The sequence below is a fragment of the Myotis yumanensis genome, unplaced genomic scaffold (genome assembly GCF_028538775.1).
Source record: "Myotis yumanensis isolate MYYU_CA2020_CCGP unplaced genomic scaffold, mMyoYum1.0.hap1 SCAF_9, whole genome shotgun sequence".
NCBI lineage: Eukaryota > Metazoa > Chordata > Mammalia > Chiroptera > Vespertilionidae > Myotis > Myotis yumanensis.
The window spans coordinates 29,594,392-29,617,517 of record NW_027223760.1 but is presented as its reverse complement, the minus strand read 5'-3'; the positions used below and the strand labels follow the sequence as shown (position 1 = coordinate 29,617,517).

Sequence of the window (23,126 nt, the reverse complement as noted above, 5' to 3'; positions counted from 1 at the left end):
GACACATGGCACCTTGACAAAGGAAGAACTATTCTCCATGGGCCAACAGTAGTCTGGCTGCGGGTTGGGGCCTTTTAACACAGAGCAAGGTCTCCCTGTGGTAGACCCTCTGCAGAGATCTCCGGCAGTACCTTGGACCACAGACTTCCTGGACATGGGGCACTTCTGCTCCTTGTCTGGGATCATGAAATCCCATTGTCACAGAGAGACTTACTGATGTAATGAGGAGCCATAATAGGGGTGTGCTGGAACTTCAATTAGCCACCCTCCTAGTTTGTCTGAAATGTCCTGTATTCTGCTTGGGGAAAAGAAAAGGCAGCATGAGTGAGAATGGGGGCTGTTCTTCAGCCCTGAAATCACATTAATTGAACTTCCAGATAATGTCATTCTTCATTTTTCCTAATACCAATTTACAGATTGTATCCCAGGCTCCCCAGAGAAGCAGAACTTGCCAAGTATGCTTGTCATTTCTCCTAATTGGGTGTTTAAATTAATCAGAGGACTCTTGTTTTCATTTACCTTGGATTATACAGCAGCAACATTCTGGTACATGTTGCTCCTAGAGGCAATCCCATTGAAAGGGCAACAAATTTCTGACATTCTAAAACAGGGGTGGGGAACCTTTTTTTTGCCAAGGTCCATTGGATATTTATAACATCATTCTAGGGCCATACAAAATTATCAACTTAAAAATTAACCCGCTATATTTGGTCAAACATTTAATTAACTCTTCACTGGCATTGAGCTAGACCAGTGGTCGGCAAACTGCGGCTCGCGAGCCACATGCGGCTCTTTGGGCCCTTGAGTGTGGCTCTTCCACAAAATACCACATGCAGGCGCGCATGAATAGTGCGATTGAAACTTCGTGGCCCATGTGCAGAAGTCGGTATTTTGTGGAAGAGCCACACTCAAGGGGCTAAAGAGCTGCATGTGGCTCGTGAGCCGCAGTTTGTCGACCACTGGGCTAGACATTCCCCACCCTGCTCTAAAGGCTTAGGAAGCTTCCTCTCCTCTACTTTCCTGAGCATTTCATTTGCTGCACCCTTGGAGAGAAAAAAGATACCCTTGTCTGTGCCCCGCTGTCCATCATCTCTACTGCTCCCACCAAAGTGGCCCCGTAGACTGAGCTTTGTGTTCATAAGGGAGTAAGAAGAGAGAATAACATTCTTGTCACCTCACTTGCTATTTCCCCTTTGCCTGATCTCAAACCCTCCCTTTGATCAGTTTTATTCCTGAATATGAGACCTTCTGATCAGGGAAAGGTAAGGGGCTGAGAAATCACTGAGGAGCAGACAGTTTGGTAGAAGCTTGACTTAGTAAATCTATCGCACCAGCCTCATCTACCCTTCTGTTTCCCTGCTTTCACCACCCACTGGCCCTTCTGATCTTTCCTCAGAGTGCCTTCTCCACATCTTCCCCCAATTCCAGTTTGATTGAGTTCCTGCCTAAAGCCTCTGGCCATTCATTTTCTATCACTGTGGTCTCATCATAGGGGTAGGACTAATGGAAGATTTACTCCTTGCATTAGTTCTGGGAGCTCCAAGTTTGGAAATTCTGCCTGGAGTGAGATGCTGCAAGCCCCAAACTTGGTTCTGCCAGCAGCAGGCTCTGGCCTCTGAGCTCTCCTGAGACTGGGAAACTAAGAAAGGGTTGCCATGCTGGCTCGGAGGGCTAAGTATTTCCTCCTATTTCTCCACTTTTGATCTCTGGTGATTAACTCTGTGGAGGTGTGGAGGTGTGCCTGCCTTGTACATGCTTCTTGGGGTCAAACTTCAGACTATTAGGGATGACAATCAACATCAGTTACCCTGGGCAGCAAGGAGACCCAAATACTTTCACAAATCATAGGTTTATGAATCTAGGTTTCCCTTCTTCTCCTCTCCTCCCTCCTTTATCTTTTTCTTTCTAACAAACAAACCACATTAACTACCATCGGATACTCATTGCTACTTAGCAAAAATCACATATCTTGTTCAAACAAAGAAAAAATAGCTTTTTTGGTGGTACGTTTGGATCAGTGACTTGTGACCAAAGGAAGTGGGTGGGTGAGAGAGGATTAGACAGTAAACTCTTTATCAGCGACAGTTATCTACTTTCTACCACTGCTTGCCTCTGATCCTTTTGGCCCCAGCCCCAGCCATCTAAGGCTGTGACAGTCCTACTCCCGTGCTGGATATGAGCTGAAGGTTGGCGAGGAACTGTCATTGCTTTGAAACCAGCGATGACCACAGCGTGGGAAACGTGTAGGACCAAGTCAAAACTTGAATGTTCTCTCTTACAAACACTGCAAGGTCTGCTAGTTAGTTTGCCCACCATCCTAAAGCATGGCATATCACTCCATTATTATTTAGGTAAAGATTGGTCATGATGTGATAGGATATGATCTATATTACATCCTATATTGGTAGTTATCACAGAAGTGCCCTCCCCCATGATTACAAACTAATGGATTTCCTTTGACAAAATCAGGAAACCCTTAGAAAGGCACTCAGGTTACTTTACTTGATATGTAAAGCACTGAGCCTAATTGGTCTTTAAATTCATCAGTGAGAGTAAATTATTAAATTTTTATAATTTTAATTTTTAAGCATTTTTGGGTCCCAGGCCATATTTATTGTTTAAATTATGTTTTTGTGCTAAGTTCTATAACAACTAAGCCCCAATATGAAGGATAACAACCAACCTGCTGAATTAATTTTAAAGACTTTTCTTGATATATCACTTTTCATAGTGAAGGAAGGGTTGGCTGAAATGAGAGCTTTCTATGAAAAAGTGAGTGCTTGCAGTATTTAGAATGTCTTGATTCCTGTATTTTATCTTTTTATTTAGTTTTAATCTTGCAACTAAAAATTATAACATAACCAAACACAAAAATTCTATATGTTTTGAGCAATTTCTGCCTGGAAGCTTATTATACAGCTACTTTGAATGACTTTGATCAGCTGAAATACAGTCATAAACCAGGAAAGGAAGTCAACAGTTAAGACTTCTGATTCACCAGAGGAACTAAATTCAATTGAGGAACTAAAATCCATACTTTTTATTAAGTGGGAGAAAAACCTAAGACCTTAACTCAGAATGTATTTACTTAATTTTGCATATGATTATACACCTTAGTTATCTGTTTCTCAGGTTATAAACTGTTTATAAAATGCCAGTTAGGAATTTGAGGGCAGCCAAAGGCGGTCACAGCAACATTGAAAGGATATCGAGTCTGATAAAAGGACAGGAAAGAGAAAAATGACCATTGCAGTAAAATGCATTAGTGTTTATGGAGAAAAATTCAGATGATGGACTATTTATTCTGCCTTAAAGGTCACAGATGTACATAATATATTTTATGAGGTTTTTTTGTTTTTTTTTTTTAAATTCAGTATTGTTTAAATACAATTAGTTTTACAACTTAAGGCACTTTACCTCATATGTTGTCATCTGTAGAACATTGCACTTGAGTTGTTCCATAAGAATGATATTAGTGTATTTACTAATCTATATACATAAAAGCCTAAGTGACCGGATGGTAGCTATGACATGCACTGACCAGGGGGCAGTGTGCTCCCACAGCGGGAGTGCTCTCAGCTGACAGGTGCCAGACACTGGGCTGACAGCTGGCGAGCGCAGCTGCAACTGTGCGAGCCTCTCCTGTGGACACTTCCCCTAAGTCCCTGGCAGGCGCAGAGCCCAGCCTGGGCTAGGGCTCCTCCCCGGCCTGGGGCACTACATGCTGTGCGGGATCAATGCAGACAGTGGGCTGGAGCCCTATGAGCTGGCGGGTAAGGCCGGGCTGTGATGGTGCGGAGGTCCACTGATCCCCGCAGGCCAGGCCGTGGGACCCCCTCTAGTACACTAATAAGTGGGCAGATAATAGTTAACACAGCAGTTTTCAAACTCTTCCAGCCCAGATCCATAATTCACAATTTCTGGATAGGAAGCTCGATATTGGACACAGGCAAGGAAGAGATGTCCGGGTTTCAGTGGATGCCAGTGGGTCCTGAGCCTGCTCCGTGCTCTTCCCACCATCCTCAGTGACTCTGTAGGAGCCTCACCAAGTCCCTGGAGCTCCAGAGAACGTAATGCCGAGCACAAGGTCAGGCACAGAGCTAGAGCAGGGCAGGAGTGATTGGTGAGGAAGGAGGCTTTTCAGGCATCCTTAAATCACAGCCCATCACTGGTGGCCTACTGTGCTGTCCGCAGTGTAATCTACCAGGGGTGTTGTGGCTGATGAGTAGACTGGAGTCAATTCTAGTTTGCTTAGCATCACTGTCACTCTGATTAGCAATGTGACTCCAGTACCCCATGCATTTGCTGCAGGTGGTGCTGCGGCAGCAGTCCGCACCAAGAGAGCCAGAGGAAACAGGAGAGCAACAGTCATTTCCTTATGGGCACTCCACTCATGAAAATTTGCAAACTAGAATTTTATTATTGTTGCTGTGAATGTTGCTGCTACTGCTGTTACAACTGCTGTTGCTGCTAGTACTGCTATTATTACTAATACTATTACTACTACTTCTTGTTCTTCTTCCCCCTACCCCCTTTCTTTTTAGTGGCAGAGCCCAGACACTTTTCAGTAGTGTAGCTAGATGCTTGAGTGTTTCTTGTCTTCTGTTATTAGCAAAATCAATTGATGGTCAAACTGATTTAACATTGACAACTACCTACCTTCTTTTCTCGGGGAGGAGAAGGCCAGGAGAAATTACTGCACCACAAGCAGGTTAACTAAACCTCCGTCAGCGGGGTGCAGACTGTGGACTGGGAGTTTAGTCGCTGCAGTACAGCAGTGTTCCGGGTCCTTGGTTGGTGGCTGATGACACTGTGGATGGCCTGTGTTCCATGAGAAGCGCCACCAGGGAGGCAGGAGGCTACAGTTTCTTTTCTGAGACTGCCCCCTTCCAAGGTGGTTGTTTGGGCCTCTCCTTGGCAGGAGCTCTCTGTTCCTTCTCTCTCCCTGCCACAGGTGGCGCCAAAATAATACCTCAACCAACCGGGAAGCCACACATCAGAAGTGGGGAGGTGGTGGCAACCTACACTAGCACCGCCCTTAAGGGTGGGGAGCAGGGCCTTTCTCACTGGGAAGCATTGATAGACTATTTCACAGACGGGCTTTGTTACAATAAGTTCCTTTCGGTCCCCAAACCCCAGAATCATTTATGCAGAGCCGCCTTCTCATCTGTGCTCTGGAAAGAGGCCTGAGCATTCCTAGCTTAGACTTTACATGGCACTGGCAGGAGTAAATCCGGATTCTACCCATTTCTCTCTCTCTCTGCTGCCTTTTTTTTTTTTTATTGTTTAGAGAAAAGATATACCTCAACAAGTATTTTTATTGCAAATTTAAACTGGTATTGACTGTCAGGTCAAATTGTGTAATGCTTATAAGCAGGAGCTCTGGAGTCAAGACTACCTGGCTCTGTGGACCCAAACTGTGTGCCCCTGGGCATATCACTTATGGTGTCTCAGTGTTCTCGTCTGTAAAATGGGACTAAGAACAGTACCTAGTCCTTAGGGTTGTGAGGATTAAATGAGTTACTAATTGTGAAGTGCTTACAAGAGCCCATGGCAGATAGTAAGTATTAAATCCATGTAAGCTGCTGTTACTGTTATTATAACTATTATTGTTATTATTATTGTGTGTAAAAGTTAGACTTATCTCCTTGCTTTCCTGAAGATTTGGGCAGAAACCCAAGTAGCTTAGTATAAATTCGTGCCTAGAATAGAAGCCTAAATTGATTGACCTCTTGAAATGCAGTCTCTTTGGCAGCAGGGAAAGAATGCTTGGTTTGAAATTACACCTATTTTAAATGTTGGTTGGTCTTGCCCCCTATCTACTAGAGTAAAAATGTAAGGCAATAAAAGAAGGATAATAATGTGTACATTTTTAGGTTATGAAATTTAGAATAAAGAGCTTGGTTTATATTATATACTCAATATATAGCAGCTAGTATAATTATTATGCTTTAAAGGGAAAATCTAGACCACCCTAAGTCATGGGGATATGGAGCTACTTGGTGGATCCAAGCATTGTTGATGAAGTTAGCCATATTATTGAATGATTACAGTGGAAATTTAAATTTCACCTTATATTGGTTAGTAATATAAACAATTGCAATGTTTGCTTTATTTGCATATACTCTCTTTAGAACAGAATGCTAACATTTCTTTTTGTATTTTGAATTGAATGTTGTAGAAATCTGCCCTCAGGAGGAAGTGTGCAGTCTGTAAAATCGTGGTCCACACCGCCTGCATCGAACAACTAGAAAAGGTGAGACAGCGCCACCTGCTGCAAATTCTGATACCTTGCAAGTGTTGGGACTTCGGAGACCAGGTGTCAATTTTTTTCCAACTTCTTGAAAACAACCCCCTTTTAGGAAACTGGAAGTCCAGCATTTTTACCAGATTAAAAATGGAAAGATAGTGCTTAAGGTTCGTTCTCTCTGTTGTTTTCTGAAGTATAATTTGATATCATTTTATGTTGACTCGGGAGAAGGAACGATAAGGTGAGAGAAAAGCCTGGTAGGCATGATATTCTTCACAACAGCAAGCATTGTTAGTCACCCATAGAACCTCCCACAAGATGTTTTCTCTTAAAGAAAAAAAAATCCATAAGCTCTTCAATGTTTACATATGTCTGACCTCTGTGAGTTTATATCTTCCTATAAAGTGCCGGCAAGGGAGAGAACCAAGCCAGAAAGCAATTCTGAGTTCCTTGCTTCAAGTGAGCATTGCCCCTACTCACAGGTTCATATGTGGGAGGGGCTGGAAGTGGCATCCAGAATCAGTGGAGTCTGCATAGTCCATTTATCTGTCATCTGGGGGGAGGGAGAGGCCCCAATAGAGAGCTGTCTGCTGGTCTGCTGTCCTCTCCCCTCTCGTGCCTCCTTCTCCATTTCCGCGTGTGAGTCTCTGCACTATATATGTTCTTGAGCTGCCATGGGTAAATGTGTTGAATTATTTTAATCTGCTGTGACATTCATTGAGCTTTAAAGACACATTGCCAATTGTTTCCAACTGATATTTTGTGGGAATGACTACTAAATATTTTATCTCATGTCCCAACTCTTCTCCTCTTTCATTTCTACACCTCTTTCATCTTACCTTGTAGCTAAAGATGTAAATGACCAGGAAACCTCCCCGTCTAATACTGAATATTTCAATAAATACTATTTTTTTTGGTGTGTGTTAATCATCATTATCATATTAAAAATTTACCAAGTTTATATTTTCTTACTTTTAAAATCTGAAATGCAGATGAATGATTTCAGCTGCCTTATATTTTCCCCATGACTCTTCATTATCTACGTTTTAAAGATTTGTTGATTTCATCAGTGAGAATGAAGAGGCATGGATTGGAGGTATAGAATCACTTGGGATTTCTGTAGATTATGTAAGGTGATTATTTCAAAAGACTAAGAATAGTGTTAAACTTTGTTCTTCATTCTTTGGAGGGCTTGTTTTGTAGTCTCAATATCTGTCACATGTTGGTTTATTCAGGTAACTCATTCCAATATGATGCCTATCCCTAATATAATACACTTCTCTTTTTATATGGCAGATTAATTTCAGATGTAAACCAACATTTCGAGAAGGGGGCTCCAGATCACCAAGAGAAGTGAGTATTTCAGAGTTCTTCTTCAAATACCAGTCCTAATTTCCCATTGATTAACTGGACTTACAGATATTCGCCAGGTATTAAAAATAAAGTGTATCGTCAGGCTGGTGTTGCTCAGTGGTTGGGCTTGACCCAGGAACCAGGAGGTCATGGTTTGATTCCCTGTCAGGGCACGTGCCAAGGTTGTGGGCTCAATCCCCAGTAGGGGGTATGCAGGAGGCAGTTGATCAATGATGTTTCTCTCTTATCAATGTTTCTATCTCTCTTTCCCTCTCCCTTCTTCTCTCTCTAAAAATCAATAAAAAAATACTTAAAAAATTAAAACAAAAATTGTATCTCCCTTCATTTTACATCAGTTTTTTATTGATACATCAACAAATACAGTGAATAAAAATCCCCAGGTTTCTTCTCACAGAATGTGCAGAGAGCTAAAGTCTTACTGAATGCACCTGAGAGTAGGGGAGGGCGCAGTGATGGAATTGAAAAGGTAAGAAAGCAATGGCATTTTATTGTCTTTAGGTCCATTTTAATTTGATTTTTCAATTTTGAATGGGTAGAAGCTCCTTGGGGGCAGTATAGCTACTGATAATTCCTATAAACAATGGAATCAGACTGTTTAGATTCAGAATCAGCCTTGATGCTATGTGATTTTGGACATCTCATCTAATCTTTCAAAATCTCAGTGTTTTCATCTGTTAAATGAATAAGTAGATAGATGGATCAATAGAGAGATAAATAGGGAGATATAGATAGATAGATAGATAGATAGATAGATGATAGATAGATAGATAGATAGATAGATAGATAGATAGACAGATAGATGTATGGATAGATGATAGAGAATAGATTGATAGGAAGTCAGACAGATGGATGGATAAATGGATAGATAAATAGATGATAGGTAGATGGCTAAATAGATAGGGAGATAGGTGAAAGATAGATAGGGAGGGAGGGAGGGAGGGAGGAAGGGAGGAAGGAAGGAAGGAAGGAAGGAAGGAAGGAAGGAAGGAAGGAAGGAAGGAAGGAAGGAAGGAAGGAAGGAAGAAAGAAAGGACGGTCTACATCCAGGGCTCAGTCCCTGACCTTTCAGTCTGGTAACAGTCTGGAGACAGACAGGTAAAGGAAATTATAGAGAAGAGCAGTACTGCATGTTAGCAGTAAGCAGAAGTGAGGACAGGATGAGAGCTACACTCAGATATATTTGTTCAGCTTTTATTTAGAGGCAATGGAGCAGTGTATGTAGTTAGAGAAGACAAGAATGTTGGTGGAGGCAGTTAGCCTTCCCGTGTTATCTGGGATAGTGTAGCTCCAGGCTATGGGTCATACATAGGGTGAGGAAAGTCTACGGAAAATGATGGATTGTGCCACCCACGTGCACTGTAGCATTGGCCAGGAGGTAACTTGATGACAACTCAAACGAAAGATAAATTGCATAGAATGAAAGGATAGTAGAAGGCATAGGTGTATGTTTTTAAGGTAGAGTTTATGAATTAACTGGTTTATTCTGTCTTTATGCCTAGAATTCATAAACACTACCTTAAAAACCAGGGATTCATATTTACCTTTAGCTCTCTGTTCTTTAATCTCTCTCTTTTTTTCTGCATAGACAATTGTTATTGTATGTGCAGTTTTCTAATGCATGTATTTTTTGTATGTTTGTTTTTAGTTTTTACTAACTGTGTCCCTTCTCTTCTGCGAAGTCAGATCTCTATGAGTGTTTTGGAAACCTTCTCTCATCTTAGCAAGGACTTGATGTTTATTCCTTTCCTACATTTTCACCCCTTCTTCCAGATTATTTTTATCTGCATAAACATGCTCTAATAAACCCCATTTCATTAAAACCAATGAAAATATTCCTTAACCACCAACTGTATCCACAACTCTGATTCTCAGTTTTGTGTTCACGGCTAACTTCCAGAAAGTGTGTTATACATAAACAGTATGTCCCCCTCCTAGTCATTTTAACCTGTTCTGATCTGGTTTTCACTCTGTGCATTCACTGAAATTGTTCTTTGAATGTTGCCAACATCTCACCGATGCCAAACCCGTTAGATATTTTTCTGTTCTTTTGTTATTCAATCCTTCAAATGTATTCAAAATGTTCAATGTTCCATTATTTTTGAAATGCTCTCCTGTCTTGACATCTTTCCTAACTGTCCTCTATTTCACTGGGTTGTCCTTCCCACTCCCTTTCATTGCTCACTCCCCCTGATTTCTGCCTTTTCCTCTGGGGCTGGTACTTGGCCATGTTTTCTCTCTGCCCACTCTTGTTGGAAGAGCTCACCCAATCTCATGGCTTTAAATATCACTTCTGGGCTGACAATTCCTGGCTTTGCATGTCTACTCCACACTACATGTTCCATTTGACATGCCCATTGAATGCATCACAATTATATCAGATACAATGCATGAAAAACTAAGCTCATTTCCATCATCTTAAAAACGATTTTTAAAAAATTGTTTTATGCCTCAGAAAATGAGATGGCTATTGATCCAGCTGTTCAATTGAGAAGACTGGTCATATTGATTTCTTCTATTATGGACTCACCACATCTGTTTCACTTGCCAGCCTTATCAATTTTCTTTAGAAAATGTATTGCAAACCATCTCTTTACCCCCATTTCTGTTGCCAGTGCCTTAGCCTAAGGCACCATGATATCTCACTTTTGACCACTGCAGTCACTTCTCCATAAGTCCTTCATTTTCTCCTTCAATCCACCATGATTGAAGAGAGTATTTAAAATGAAAATTGGATTATGTCATTTTCCAGCCTAAAATGCTCCAGTAGTTTCCCCACACCCACCCATCTCCCACAAGGACTTCCTTTCAGTTCTTGAGGTGCACGTCCAGCTAGTCTCCATCTTCAGATGTTTGTGCATGGCATTGCTGTACTGGACATCTCTTTGCATGGCCAGCTGTTTCTTATAGTTAGGCCTCAGCTCAAATATCATCTCAGGGTCTTCCTTAATGACCACCTCTGCACAGGCCGCACCCTGTTCTTTATCAGAGCACCTTGTTCTGCCCCATTCAGAGCACGTTATGTGTCACAAGTATTTATATGTATTACTCACTTGTCTGCTGTCGCCTTTCTGTAGTATAAGCTTTGGGAGGTCACTCATGGACTGTGTCCCAAACTCACCATGCCAGGACACGGAGGATGTGATCAACCAATATCTGTTGACGGAATGCTTTCATAAAGGTGTCCATTTCACCCCCAAATGTTCACAAACTCTGGGTCTAAGAGGACAATGGGAAGATGAAACTTATGAGAGACTATGACCCATTTGAGATTCTTAACTAAGAGAACTTAGGTAGTTTACTTAATGTAAATAAAAGAACAGTCACTTTAGAATTTGAATGACACCTCTGCCTCTTTTGTACTCTGTGGTTAGAGCAGGGATCCAGGGCAGGGATTGATAGTCACTGTGCCCTTTGCTTGCAGAGTATATGACACAGAAGTTTTTTCATGAGTTGTGGTTGGACAGCTCTAAGTTGAAATTTTGTGGACCTCAGTTTTCTTAGACATAAGCTATATGTATTGCCTTATAATTTTAAGATCCTTCAAAGTACTCTATGAATAATATTATGAATTGCACTGGCTGTGTGAAAATAAGTGAGCAATTGTGTTATGCATTTCTGCTTACAATACTGAATATAAATCCTGAAATATTGTGTCACTGAGATTTTAACACCCATAAGTAATAGCTCTTTCTTTACCCAGTATTTAAAGACAGTATATGAATAATTCAGAGTTTACTGATGAACTACAAAAAGAGGTTATGGTGTCAGAAGCTTTTTTTTTTTGCTATCTTCTTAACAGTGTATCAACACTCATATTTGCAGTGGAAGGATCCTGAATCTAATTTCAGTTTATTAATTTACGAGATAATAGGTGTCAAAAAGGAGTAGTGTGGAAAATTAAAGTTCTTGGAAAATACATATTAGAAAACAGCAGTGATTCTGTAGAATTCTTTTTCTAATTGATAAAGGCAATTGGTGATTCTTCATAATGGTAATTACATAATTGAATTGCCAAAGAAATGAGGTTCAGAATTTCATTCAACTCAAAACATATTTATTGGATGTTTACTTTGTTCAAATTATGTTTAATTGGTGGTAAAAGAAATTTATATTAGGCCCAGGGAGACCTCTGAATAGAAGGATGTTGACATCTCAAATTATAGAGCCATAGACAGGGGGAAGTTATTCAGTTTCTTCTTTAGTATACATAGTATGTTATACTATATATTTAGTATAATAACTGGTATTATCCCCTTCAGTACTTTTGCTTAAATTACTTTATCTTACTGTGTCTTTATTTTTTTTTTTAGTTGCCTACCTATTTCCTAGGAAGGATGATATTAAAAATATTTAACAACATGCAGTTATATATGTTAATATTTAAATAATTTTAAAATGTCCTCGCTTATCCCCTAAATAAACTAAACTACATGATATTATATATCAGATTACCAAACAATATACATTGTCACACAGATAAGTCAGTCTTATAATTTGCAAATAATTATTGATTTGTGGAAATTGCTGGTTTAATCTTTTGATTAGAGCTGTCAGCAGCTAAATATTCCCAAGAGTTAGCCATGATTTCACATGGGTAATTGTCAAATTCTTCCAGTGTTTTCCTCTTCAATGGATAGTCAGTAGGTGGTTTATAATCGCAACAAGTAGAGAATTTCTCTTACCGTCAATGATATTGTTCATTCTCCCTTGTTTCTGCTAAACTAATAGCAGTTATAATAAATTTCTATATCCCTTGTAATTCTGACTGACATTTTAATATATTCAGTATTTCCACTGTTTAATATACTCAGTATTTCCAATATTTCCAATGTCACTGAAGTCATTTCCTGGAGCTTGAACCTGATCTTCCAGAGCAAAGGAGAGGCGCCATGACCCTGTGTTTCAGAGCATAGGCTCTGGGTCAGCCTGCCTGGGATTGCAGCCTTGCTCTGACCCTTACCTTTTAAGTAACTACTCTGTGCTCTAGTTTCCTCATCTGTTAGGTGAGGATCATATGATAATTCAGGTACAATCCCCTGATAATGTGACCTGCAATATTGTGAATTAGGATATAGCACCATTGGCAGCTGGCCCTTGTCTCCCCCGGCCTTTATCCTTAACAGGCAGTAGGCTAATGTTCTTCTCACTTAAGCAGGTAGAAGGCTGAGGAGGTCTGCCTCACCTGGGGAGCAGAGGTGGCGAGTTCAGTACTTTCGTCCCCAGTAGTGTTTGCACTGAACTGATGCTGTGGACACTGATAGCTAGACAGGTTCCTGGACTTGCTGCCATTGTCCTGAAGGCCATGGGACCCAGAATTGCCTGTATTGATATTTGAGCTTGCACAGACAACCACATTGGGCACAGCCCAGACGTCTGAGTTTCCTGGGGAAATCCAAGGGCATGGCCCAGGCAACGTGATTTGTTTTTGAAAGAGAGCCCATTGGGATTGAATCCTGGAGACCTGCTGCGCAAAATGTTAACATTTTAGTTGCTTAATAATGAGGAAGCAGAAGTGGTCTGCAGTTGTGAGAGGGTGGGGTGGTGGGGTGCTATGGCAGTTGAGGAGGAGCTGGGGGTTGCTAGGGGCACTAAGTTACAGCCTACCCACCAACATAGACATATTTCAGTATTTCAACAGCTCATAGGATTTTACTGGCACATACCCACTCAACAACACCTCGGCTGTCTTCATGAAAACGAAAAGAATGATCACGTGTGAAATATTTTAAAAAGTACTTGGCACACAGTTCTCAACAAATGTTAGCTATTATTATTAGCTTCTTTCTGAGTACATATATATATATATATATATATATGAATTATGTTTGTGTTTTATTAAACTGCTGCTGTGGGAAAAGCAAGACCAAAATTAGACTAATTAGTGGGACCATTATGTTTCATTGTTTCTTATTATAGTTAAAAGACTATTACTCCCCCAGGATCTTCGTTGAGTTTTAATTTAAATGGATTTGGCATTATATAGAGAAATAGAAGTGGCATTTTGGAATTGATAATGTCAATGCTCTTTAGGGGTATTTTTGTCACTCTGGATTTTATGCCTTAATACAACTCATTTTTCCTCAACACTGACCTATTTTCTGTGTTCCTCTGTACTTAGAGCAGTGCTTGGCAGACAGTAGGTATTTAATGTTTGCTGAATGACTGAGTCTACATTAAAAGGCTTTTTAAAGGGAAAGCATGGACTGTGGCCTGATAACCAACAGACATGTTAATCTCAGATAGAGTATATTTTTTCAGAAAAGGGCAGGAGAAAAGACATTCACAAGTATATTAGATGTATTGGCTCAAGGAGAGTCAATTATATAAGCTTTTAGGGTTCACCTGCACCATGAATTAGGCCTGAAGACAACTTTGTTATGATGTATCCTAAGAGCAGTGGTGATGGATGCTCCTTGACCTCTCTGCCCCAGGAGTACTTATCTGTTTGGGAGGGAAGGGACTTTCCGTGTTTCCCACAACCCAAGACAAGAATAGAGCTTGAAAGCTGATCTAGTTCAGAGGTCCCAAGGACAGTTTAAACTCAAGGTCATTGCAAAAACTCACGACGTGCTCACATCTCTTGTCCTTCAGCTTTTCTCTTCCTTCACTTTCACTAGTAACAGATTCCCACCATTTGTGTCCTGAGTCAGGAGATCTATTTCTGTCTGAGAATCTAATTTTTTTAAGTGCTTTCCAGCTCAAATGTTTAGTATGGTGCCTGCTTGGCATATAAAGAAGCATTAAATACATATTTATTAAAAAAATATTGGACATGGTTGTTCCCGCTTCTCTCAGGATATTTCTTTGACCTGCCTCAGTTACCTCCCGGCCCAAGGTCCCGTGGCATGCTCACGATTGCACAGGGTTTTACTAGGAGGAGAGGAGAGTAACAGTGACCTGGCATGGCCATTTGTCACTAGCAAGACGTGGAGGAGGGACAGGATGCATGGCTGGGAAGGAGAGTTAGCTTAATTTTTCTGAATGGACTCATATTTATTGTTATGCAAATCACACATACACCTACTTGTTTTTGTGTTAATGTGGTCTTAGATGATGGTGTACAGAAATCTGTATCCTTAAAACAAGAACCCTAATATTGGTTTTGCAAATTTAAATCGATTTCTTTTATTTTGTTTTTCCACAGAATTTTGTGCGTCATCACTGGGTGCACAGGCGTCGGCAGGAGGGAAAGTGTAAGCAGTGTGGTAAGGTAAGGGGTTGGGCACGCACGGCCACAGCAGGAGGCTCCTCAGGCCTTTGCAAGCACCCGAGGTAGATGAGTCCCATCACCCAAATCCAGTGCTCAGTATGCTACCTCCTTCCAAAAGGCCTTATTTCTCCAAGTCCCCTTTCCTTTAAAGAGGTATCTTAGTTGTTCTAGAACTCACTGCAAGAGTCAGAGGTCTTAATACAAGGAATTAGCAAATTTTAAGAGAGATGGATATACTTTTGTGGTGAATTTCATTGTTAATAGTTTCGAAAACACTTTCTATTTTGTTAAAAAAACCCCTTCTGAAGACTGCTGACCCACCATACATCTTTGATCAGCAACAGAAAGTCAATGGTGTGTTAAATAACACTACTTTTGTTGATATAGTATTGCAGCTGAGCAGAAACATAGCATGAAGCAAGAAATGTATTGCTTCCTTAGGATATTATCCAGTTACTGGATACCCTTCTCATATGTATTATTTATGTCTACTGTTTCTTTTAGTATGACTGGCATGCTATGAAACTCCATGAATTCTAGATGCTACTGAACCCAACAGATTTGGGTTATGGAATTTTCTTTTTTTGCAATGTACAAAGACTCATTTTAGGAACGAAAGGCCTGTCTGGGAAGGTTAAACTTGTGGTGAATCATGCTACAAAGATTATTTTCTTACTGAGTCCAGCTTACATTGGTAGTAAGCTGGACCCAGTAAGGGGACGTTTTGATTTGGTAGAGGGCAATATAATTTGGGAGAATATATTCCTCATCAATTAACAATCCCCAGTTTGTTTATTTATCCATGTGACTCCTTTGGGTCAGGCACTGTGGTGAGCTGACCAGTATGGCATTTTGACAATAGAGGGATACAAGGAACTACTGGCTGCCTGAGGTAGGCGGGTTGAGAGTGAGTGAGACTTGGAAAAGGTTTTATTGATTCTGCTGATTGTACAGTGCTTGGAAAGAAAACATTATTTTGTTGCCATTGGTTACCCCCTTGTGCTTTGCAAGGCTACTCACCTTACCCTCAAGGCTATGGCCCTCCATTCTAACTAGTATCATCATCTCCAGTTTAACCCAGTGATTCTCAGTTACTTCCTTTCTAGCCTGTAAAGAGGACAGATGAAATAGATTGAAAGGTGGAGCAGGTGAAAAGAAGATGAGGAGGAAGGGGGAGTGGACTGAATCTTACCAGCCATTTACATGGCCGTGGACAAGTTGCTCAGCCCTCCACTCTTCTGTGGCCTTGCTTCCTTGGGTCCATCTACCCCTTTCCTTTCTGGTGTGGCACTGCGCTTATAGGTTTACCCTTACTTAGGGCATTGCAGACTTTCTACAACTTTCCCACAAAAGTGTGTGTGTGTGTGTGTGTGTGTGTGTGTGTGTTGGGAGGGGGGTATATAAAAGAGAGAAGAAACAGATAGGCACAGCCACTTTTGAGATGGGAAGTGTGAAGAGTAGGAAGGATCTGGATGAACAGGTCCTTCACTTTGGAAAAATACCTTCTCTTGACAGCCTAGTAACTGCCTCCACCTCAACACATGATAAACTGTAATAGAGGTGGAGGGATCTTATCAAAAGGAAAATCAATGAACGTTATATATTTTGTGGTGAGTATTCCCTAGTATCATGTTACACCCTTCTCTGGCTTTGTCTTCTGTTGGCATGGTCCACTGGGCGGGAGGAACTGGACTCCCTGGGCTCTGAGTTGCTGCCCCGTGTTCTCAGGCTACCATCTGGAGCGCTCCCAGCTCTCCGTGGGGAAGTCAGCCATCCCAGCTCTCACAGTGTGTTCCCCTCATCTAGTACGGTGATATTTACCTCCTGTGTGTATGACCCAGCTGCTCGTGAGTTCCCAGAGACTTAAGCAATTATGACATGGGATTGTCTGAGACCTGCATCTCCTTGGTGGATAATGATTAAACCTTCTCTGGATCCCGGCTTGAACCCTGGATCAGAGGAAAGTTAGTAGCTCTACTTGCATCTACAGATGAAGTGATTGAAGATTCATTTCAAACTTTTGTGCGATGCATAATTTTCTTTGGTAGAGTTGTACTTTCTTACATATCCAGAGATTTTTAAACAATTTCTCATACACACTACACATAGAACTATACACATTGTTCTCTAATTTACCCATTGGGATGGGGTGAAAATAATCATTTTACTTAGCAAAACTTAGGGAGTGTTTATGGTTAAGGAATATCTGGGGTTTCAATGTCTACTTTTAAAATCATCATTAAAGTGCATATTTGGACTGATTTTCTCTTCAGCCCTGAATATGTGTTTGGCTGCATGTGTGTGGTATTTAGTGGATATTCAATGAGAGAGCTCATGATCCCATTGCTCAGTTGCTTTAATATTTGCTGACTATCACAGGCTGCCATGTTTATGACCATTATGTAGTTTTACATTATTTTCATTGATAGCCCTACATTATGTAAGAGACAGGGTCCAGGAAGAAAAGAGAAGGCATATTTACACTCAAATTGTGCAGTTAGATGAATGTTTAATAAAGAGAATATTTAAAATGTGTGAGCAGAGTGTAGAGACACCCAAGGCATAGTGAAGAGCTCTGAGGCTAGTAAAGGCAGGGGGCTATGATCACATAGTCTGAGACAAGGAGACAGGGGGAATGCTTTCACAAGGGGTGTGAGACTTAACCAGCCCCGGGTGACCCACCAGCTGGGGAATAAATATTCCAGCTTCAGTCACCTCCACTCTCTAGTGGCCAAACCCATTAGAAACAAGATCACAAGGGACACTGTCAAGACGATCCATAAAAGTCACGTTTACAATAGGACATGATGTAGGGAAAGATGGGAGGTGGATCCAGGGGGCCAGTGGACTGATCTAGCACATGTTGCTTAATGTCAAGCTGTATTCAATGAATGTGGAGAGGCAGGCTGCTTGCTTATTCTGTAAATGTATCTCTTAGGAATTTTCCCCAGATCTTACATTTATTCAATCACATTTTTTTTTCAACACTGAGTTGTTCTTAGTGATTTACAAATCAATAGGCAAAAGAAAAATGCTGCCATGATTATGGCTAATTTGCCTTTTTATCTTTGAAGGAACCAAGCATCTAAACCCAGCACTGTGGTAACTATAGGGATATGCTTGTAAACTATATCTGAAACCTTATGTTTTATTTAGAGACATATATGAAAGTCACACGAATAAATGCGCTTTTTGAAAGTTAAACAATAAATCTTGAAAGCGGTTTTTAATGCAACAACACGTAGTCAAACTTCGCTCTACATGTTTGATGCCCTATGGGTCTAACAGACATGTGGTATCATTATGAATTACTTGTCCATAAATCATACATACTTTCATATGTAATTAAGTAAATTAAACAGCAGGTAGCATTAATTAAGTGGGAACATGTCAAAACTACTCTTTCTTGTAATGAATACTGTTGAAAATTAATTAAAAATGAACTTACAGCGCAGTATTCAAAATATGCACTATCTCAAAGAGGTTTACTTAATCGCATTTTTGTAATGCAAAGATGACAAAAATGATTAAAAACACTCCATGGGGGTGCAGTTAAGATATGAATAGTGAAAGGGATTACAGAGTCTAAAAATGATAAAGAATACCGACCTGGGGCTTTGTTATCAGTTTAAACATCTACTGATCTGCAAATGTGTGCATCCTGGGCTCAGCTTTCAGGAGACCCTGCACGGTTAAGGACAAGGAAGGGGAGTCCGAGGGTGAGGATCCATGCACTGGACAGGCAGGCTTGGTTGTTTGCCTGTCTGTGTGTTTGTCCATATATAACAGTGGGATCTTCTGCCATTAGCCCCAGGAGGACCCGGGAGGTGTGGATAGGGTAATATAACAAGGACAAGGAAATTAAGCCTCCCGTGGAGTCCCTGCCAACATAGCTGCTGGAAGCCTGGCTTTCCTTCCTGACCTTGGCTGAGTATCAAGACAGGGGACAAGGGCAACCGCCATTCTACTCTGCTTCTATGAGTTTGACTATTTTAGATTCCTCATATGAGTGGCATCATGTAATATTGGCCCTTCTGTGCCTGGTTTATTTCACTTAGCATAAGGTCCTTCAGATACATCTGAGGAGGGAAATGGGACGAGATTAGTCAAAGGGTACAAAGTTTCCGTTATGCGAGATAAATGAATCCTAGAGATGTACTGTACAACACAGTGCCTATAGTTAATAATACTATATTGTATACCTAATATTTTGCAAAGAGGATAGATAGTATGCTGTGTTCTTATCATAAAAAATAATAGGATGGGAGATGATAGATATTTTTATGGCATAGATTGTGGTGGTGGTTTCACAGGTATATACTTATCTTCAAACTCATCCGGTTGTATATATTAAACATATACAGCTTCTTGCATGTCAGTCATGCAGTATAATGGTTATTGGAGGGAAAAGGGGGTGGGGGAGGATGAAGAGGGTAACAGAAAGAGACTAGACTCTGAGTGGTGAGCAGGTATTCTATAATACTGGCATTGTATTATAGAATTGTATACCTGGAACATACAATGTTATTAACCAGTGCTACTTCAATAAACTTAATTACATAAACATTTAAAAAAGGAACAAGGGGCTGTGGGCTGAGAACCAGTGCTCCTTGCTGCAGACCCCCGGTGGCTAAGTCACTCAGTTCTCACCTTTAGGGTGGCATTGCTACTGTCACTGCTCCCCAGACCTTGGGCCTGGTCAGAGCCCCAGTAGGGGCAGTAATGTGATACTGTGATACTTTGGTCACTCTGGTCCCCTTTGCTCTTTCTTCAGAAGTGCCAAGCCTCTGGGATGGCGCAGAGGGAGGAGTTGAACTCAGAGTTGCCCGGCCTGACCAATCACTGGGTGTGGGCTGTCTGGGTGAGGTGACTCTTTTAGGCTTAGGGCAAGTCCTAAAGATGGAAAGGTATTTCCTTTAACCTGGAGAATGGGATGAATGCCTCGGCCTGAAGCAGGGTCACCTGGGTAGAACACCACAGCATCCAATACAGTTTGTCCCTGTCACTTGGTGATTCTCAGCATCACTCCTTTCACATAATACATTTTTAGTACAGCTTCTTCAGGATTCTGGTTGGTCTTATTTCCTGGAGAAACATATAAGAGGAAGGTTAGTGGGATAAACTACAGCTCTGTCTCTGGCAGCTGGTCTAAAATCTGCAACTAATTATCATTTTCTTGCTCAACCACCCATTCTGTATTCATCTCAACTAACACTTCTGGTCTAGGTGACTGTCTTAGTCTGTTTGGGCTGCTATTACAGAATACCATAGACTGGGTAGCTGAAAAAAAAAACACAGAAATTTATTCCTTACAGTCTGGAGGCTGGGAATCCAAGATCAAGATGCCTGCAGAATTGATGTCTGGTGAGAGCCTGCTTCTTATTCATAGACAGTGCTCTTCTCTCTGTGTCCTCACATGGAGGACAGGGAAGGAACTTTAAGAGTCTCCTTTACAAGGGCACTAATCCCATTCATGAGGGCTCCACCCTAATGACCTTATAACCTTCAAAATTAGGGATTAGGTTTCAACATATGAATGATGAGGGGACACAAACATTCAGTCTCAAGCAATGACCTACCTAGTGTGGTGACAAAGACCCTTACCTTTGAGCATTCTGATCTTGAGATCCTGGTTGCTGCAATTGTCCACTTATCACCAACATTTTTCAGAGAAGTAGAAAGTAGCCTCAGTGGATAATTGGTACCAGATATATTCTTCCTGCCTCCACTCACAAATAACAGCTTTGCCTCCACCTAATGATTGGGACTAAGATGGTGACTTGCCAAATGGTGACTCTACTGTGATTGCTAGTCTCTTGACACAAAGATTCCAAAGTAACTGAGTGTAGTGGTAGTAGTTCAAGTTCTAAGGGCCTTTTGTTATGTCCCATGGTGGAGATGTTCTCTATTTGGGATTCAGACCCTCGGAGCCCAGAATTGTGGGGACAGGAAGCACAAATTCCCTCCACGTGGGCCAATGGAAGTGATAGTAGACAAGGCCACTCCTACTGCCACTCTTTGGTTGTTGCCTCTGTGGATTTTACTGTGGAAACACATCACCATTCAATAGTCATGGATTTAGTGAGTATACTGAAACTGGAGGATGGTGCTCATAGGGTTTCCTCTCAAAGCTGCAGCCTCTGTTACATCTTCAAAAGATCGTCCCATCTGTCATCCTGCAGCTTCTGGATGGCATGGGCTGTGGTGGGACCAGTGCATCGCAAGGCCATGTGCTCACCCCTGCACCTCTGTTGCTGTAAAATAGTTTCTTTGGCCTGACACGGTGTTGTGCAGGATCCTTTGTTGGTGGGTCAAACACTCTGTAAACACTCGTATAGTGGTGCTGACTGAGACCCTGCAAAAGGGAATGGTAAACCAAAACCCGGAATATGTGTTGATTCCAGTCAGGATGAGTTGCTGCCCCTTCCATAATAGAAGGGGGTCAGTGTGATCAGTTTGCCATCAAGTAGCTGATGGTGTGTTTGAGGGATGGTGAGATATTGGGTGCTCAGCTTCGTTGTGGCTTTTGCTGGAAGGTTACACAGTGAGCTGTGGTAGTGGCTAGCTCAGTTTTGGTGAGCAGTGGCCCATGCTTTTGGACCCAAACATAGCATTCATCACTGCCATCATGGCTACTGCACATACGAGCCCATTGTGCCATGGATGGTATTTTAGGACAAAGATATAAACCCAACAGTTAAAGTGTAGTATGCAGTTTGGGCCATATTAAATATGACACAAGTATTCGTATAAAGCATTTTTTGCCCTAGAATCATGACAGTCATAAAAATATGAATGTAATCATCACAGTTACAAATGGTTAACATGTAATTTAAAATGTAAATTTGTAGCCATTGTTACAAGCTTAATTTCAATTATACCTTAATTCCAAGATCCTGGGTTAAGCTATGTACTTCCATGAAGTCATCTGCCTCAAAAATAAAAAATGACTGGAAATCATGTCTGAGGCTCTTCGTACAGGCTGACAAGTTTGTGGTAATGGAGTGAATTTACACAGAGAAGCCTGTGCCCTCTTCCTGGAGACTCTACTTATGATCTGTAGCTTGTAGCAGGGGTCTTCAGATAAATTAATGAAAAAGCTGAAACTATCTGAGGATAATAAGACTGACTGGCTCTAAGGAGTGTATTGTAATTACCAACTACATTAGAATGGAAGATAACAGAATGCTGTAATGAAGAATAATGAATGTCAGTCCGTGTGTGTAAATCAGTGATTACCCTGGAGTGAGAGAATATTATGAACAATAAGGGCATTGATAAATATTCAGAGCCTTTAATTAATGCCGTAAACTATATTACAATTAAACCCAATAGATAATTTAGATTTTTCAAAGAAAATTCTCATAACCTAACTATAGAATCACATAATTTCAGTTGTTGCATCTGTGGATTTGTCATAAGTTATAAAGACATTGCTTATTTAAATTTCATTCATGATCCTGGCCAGTTTGCTCAGTGGATAGAGTGTCGGCCTATGGTCGGAAGGGTCCCGGGTTCAATTCTGGTCAAGGGCACATGCCCGGGTTGCAGGTTCTATCCTCAGTAAGGGGCGTGCAGGAAGCAGCGGATCAATAATTCTCTCTCATCACTGATATTTCTCTCTCCTCTCCCTTTCTCTCTTTGAAATCAATAATAAATATATATATATATATATATATCCTAAAAATTAAATGAATTTCATTCATTAATACATTCTTTATTATAATTAAATTTAGATGACCACACATGCTTACAATTTGAAAATATTGAATGTTTAGCAAAATTTTAGCTTAAGGCCAGTAAATTCTGTATAGGAAACTTAGAAATAACACGTAAATTATTTTTTTATGAATGTAAATAAACCCTAATCTGTATAAACTAAAATATTAATGCTACCATTTTAACTCTGTGATAAAACTAAGGACTAGGCATATTGTAAAACTAGCCTAATGTACAGAGATTCACAATTCCAGGTAAGAGCACACCTATCAGTGCGAAACTGGACTGAAGAGTCTGTCGAGGGGAAAAAGTAAATCATTTGTCTGGACTGGGAAAGAGATTGGTTCATGGTGGCTTTGCTCACTAAAGACTGAAGGTTGAACTCTTAACTAATTCTGGATAGGACAGAATTAGTCCATAAGTCTGTAGATAGTTGGGCAAAATGAGTGCCATTTTTGATTAGTCAGGAAAAGTTTTCAGTTGGGTTGGTATGAATTTGTGCTTCAGCTGTGGATGCTCAAACATCATGGTTTGTCAGCTTCAGTTGGCTAAAGCCCATTGCACTGAAATAGT

General features: G+C 40.8%; 1 protein-coding gene across 3 annotated transcripts in view; it reads left to right on the top strand.

The window, feature by feature from the left end:
* The window catches only part of DGKI (diacylglycerol kinase iota), a 410,881-nt gene that overhangs the window by 175,668 nt on the left and 212,087 nt on the right, over positions 1 to 23,126 (top strand). For all 3 annotated transcript variants that reach the window (XM_070423975.1, XM_070423977.1, XM_070423979.1), the window contains 3 exons: positions 6,182 to 6,256; positions 7,547 to 7,603; positions 14,769 to 14,834. In XM_070423975.1, coding sequence (XP_070280076.1) covers positions 6,182 to 6,256; positions 7,547 to 7,603; positions 14,769 to 14,834 — 198 coding nt within the window. The remainder of the gene's footprint in view (positions 1 to 6,181; positions 6,257 to 7,546; positions 7,604 to 14,768; positions 14,835 to 23,126) is intronic.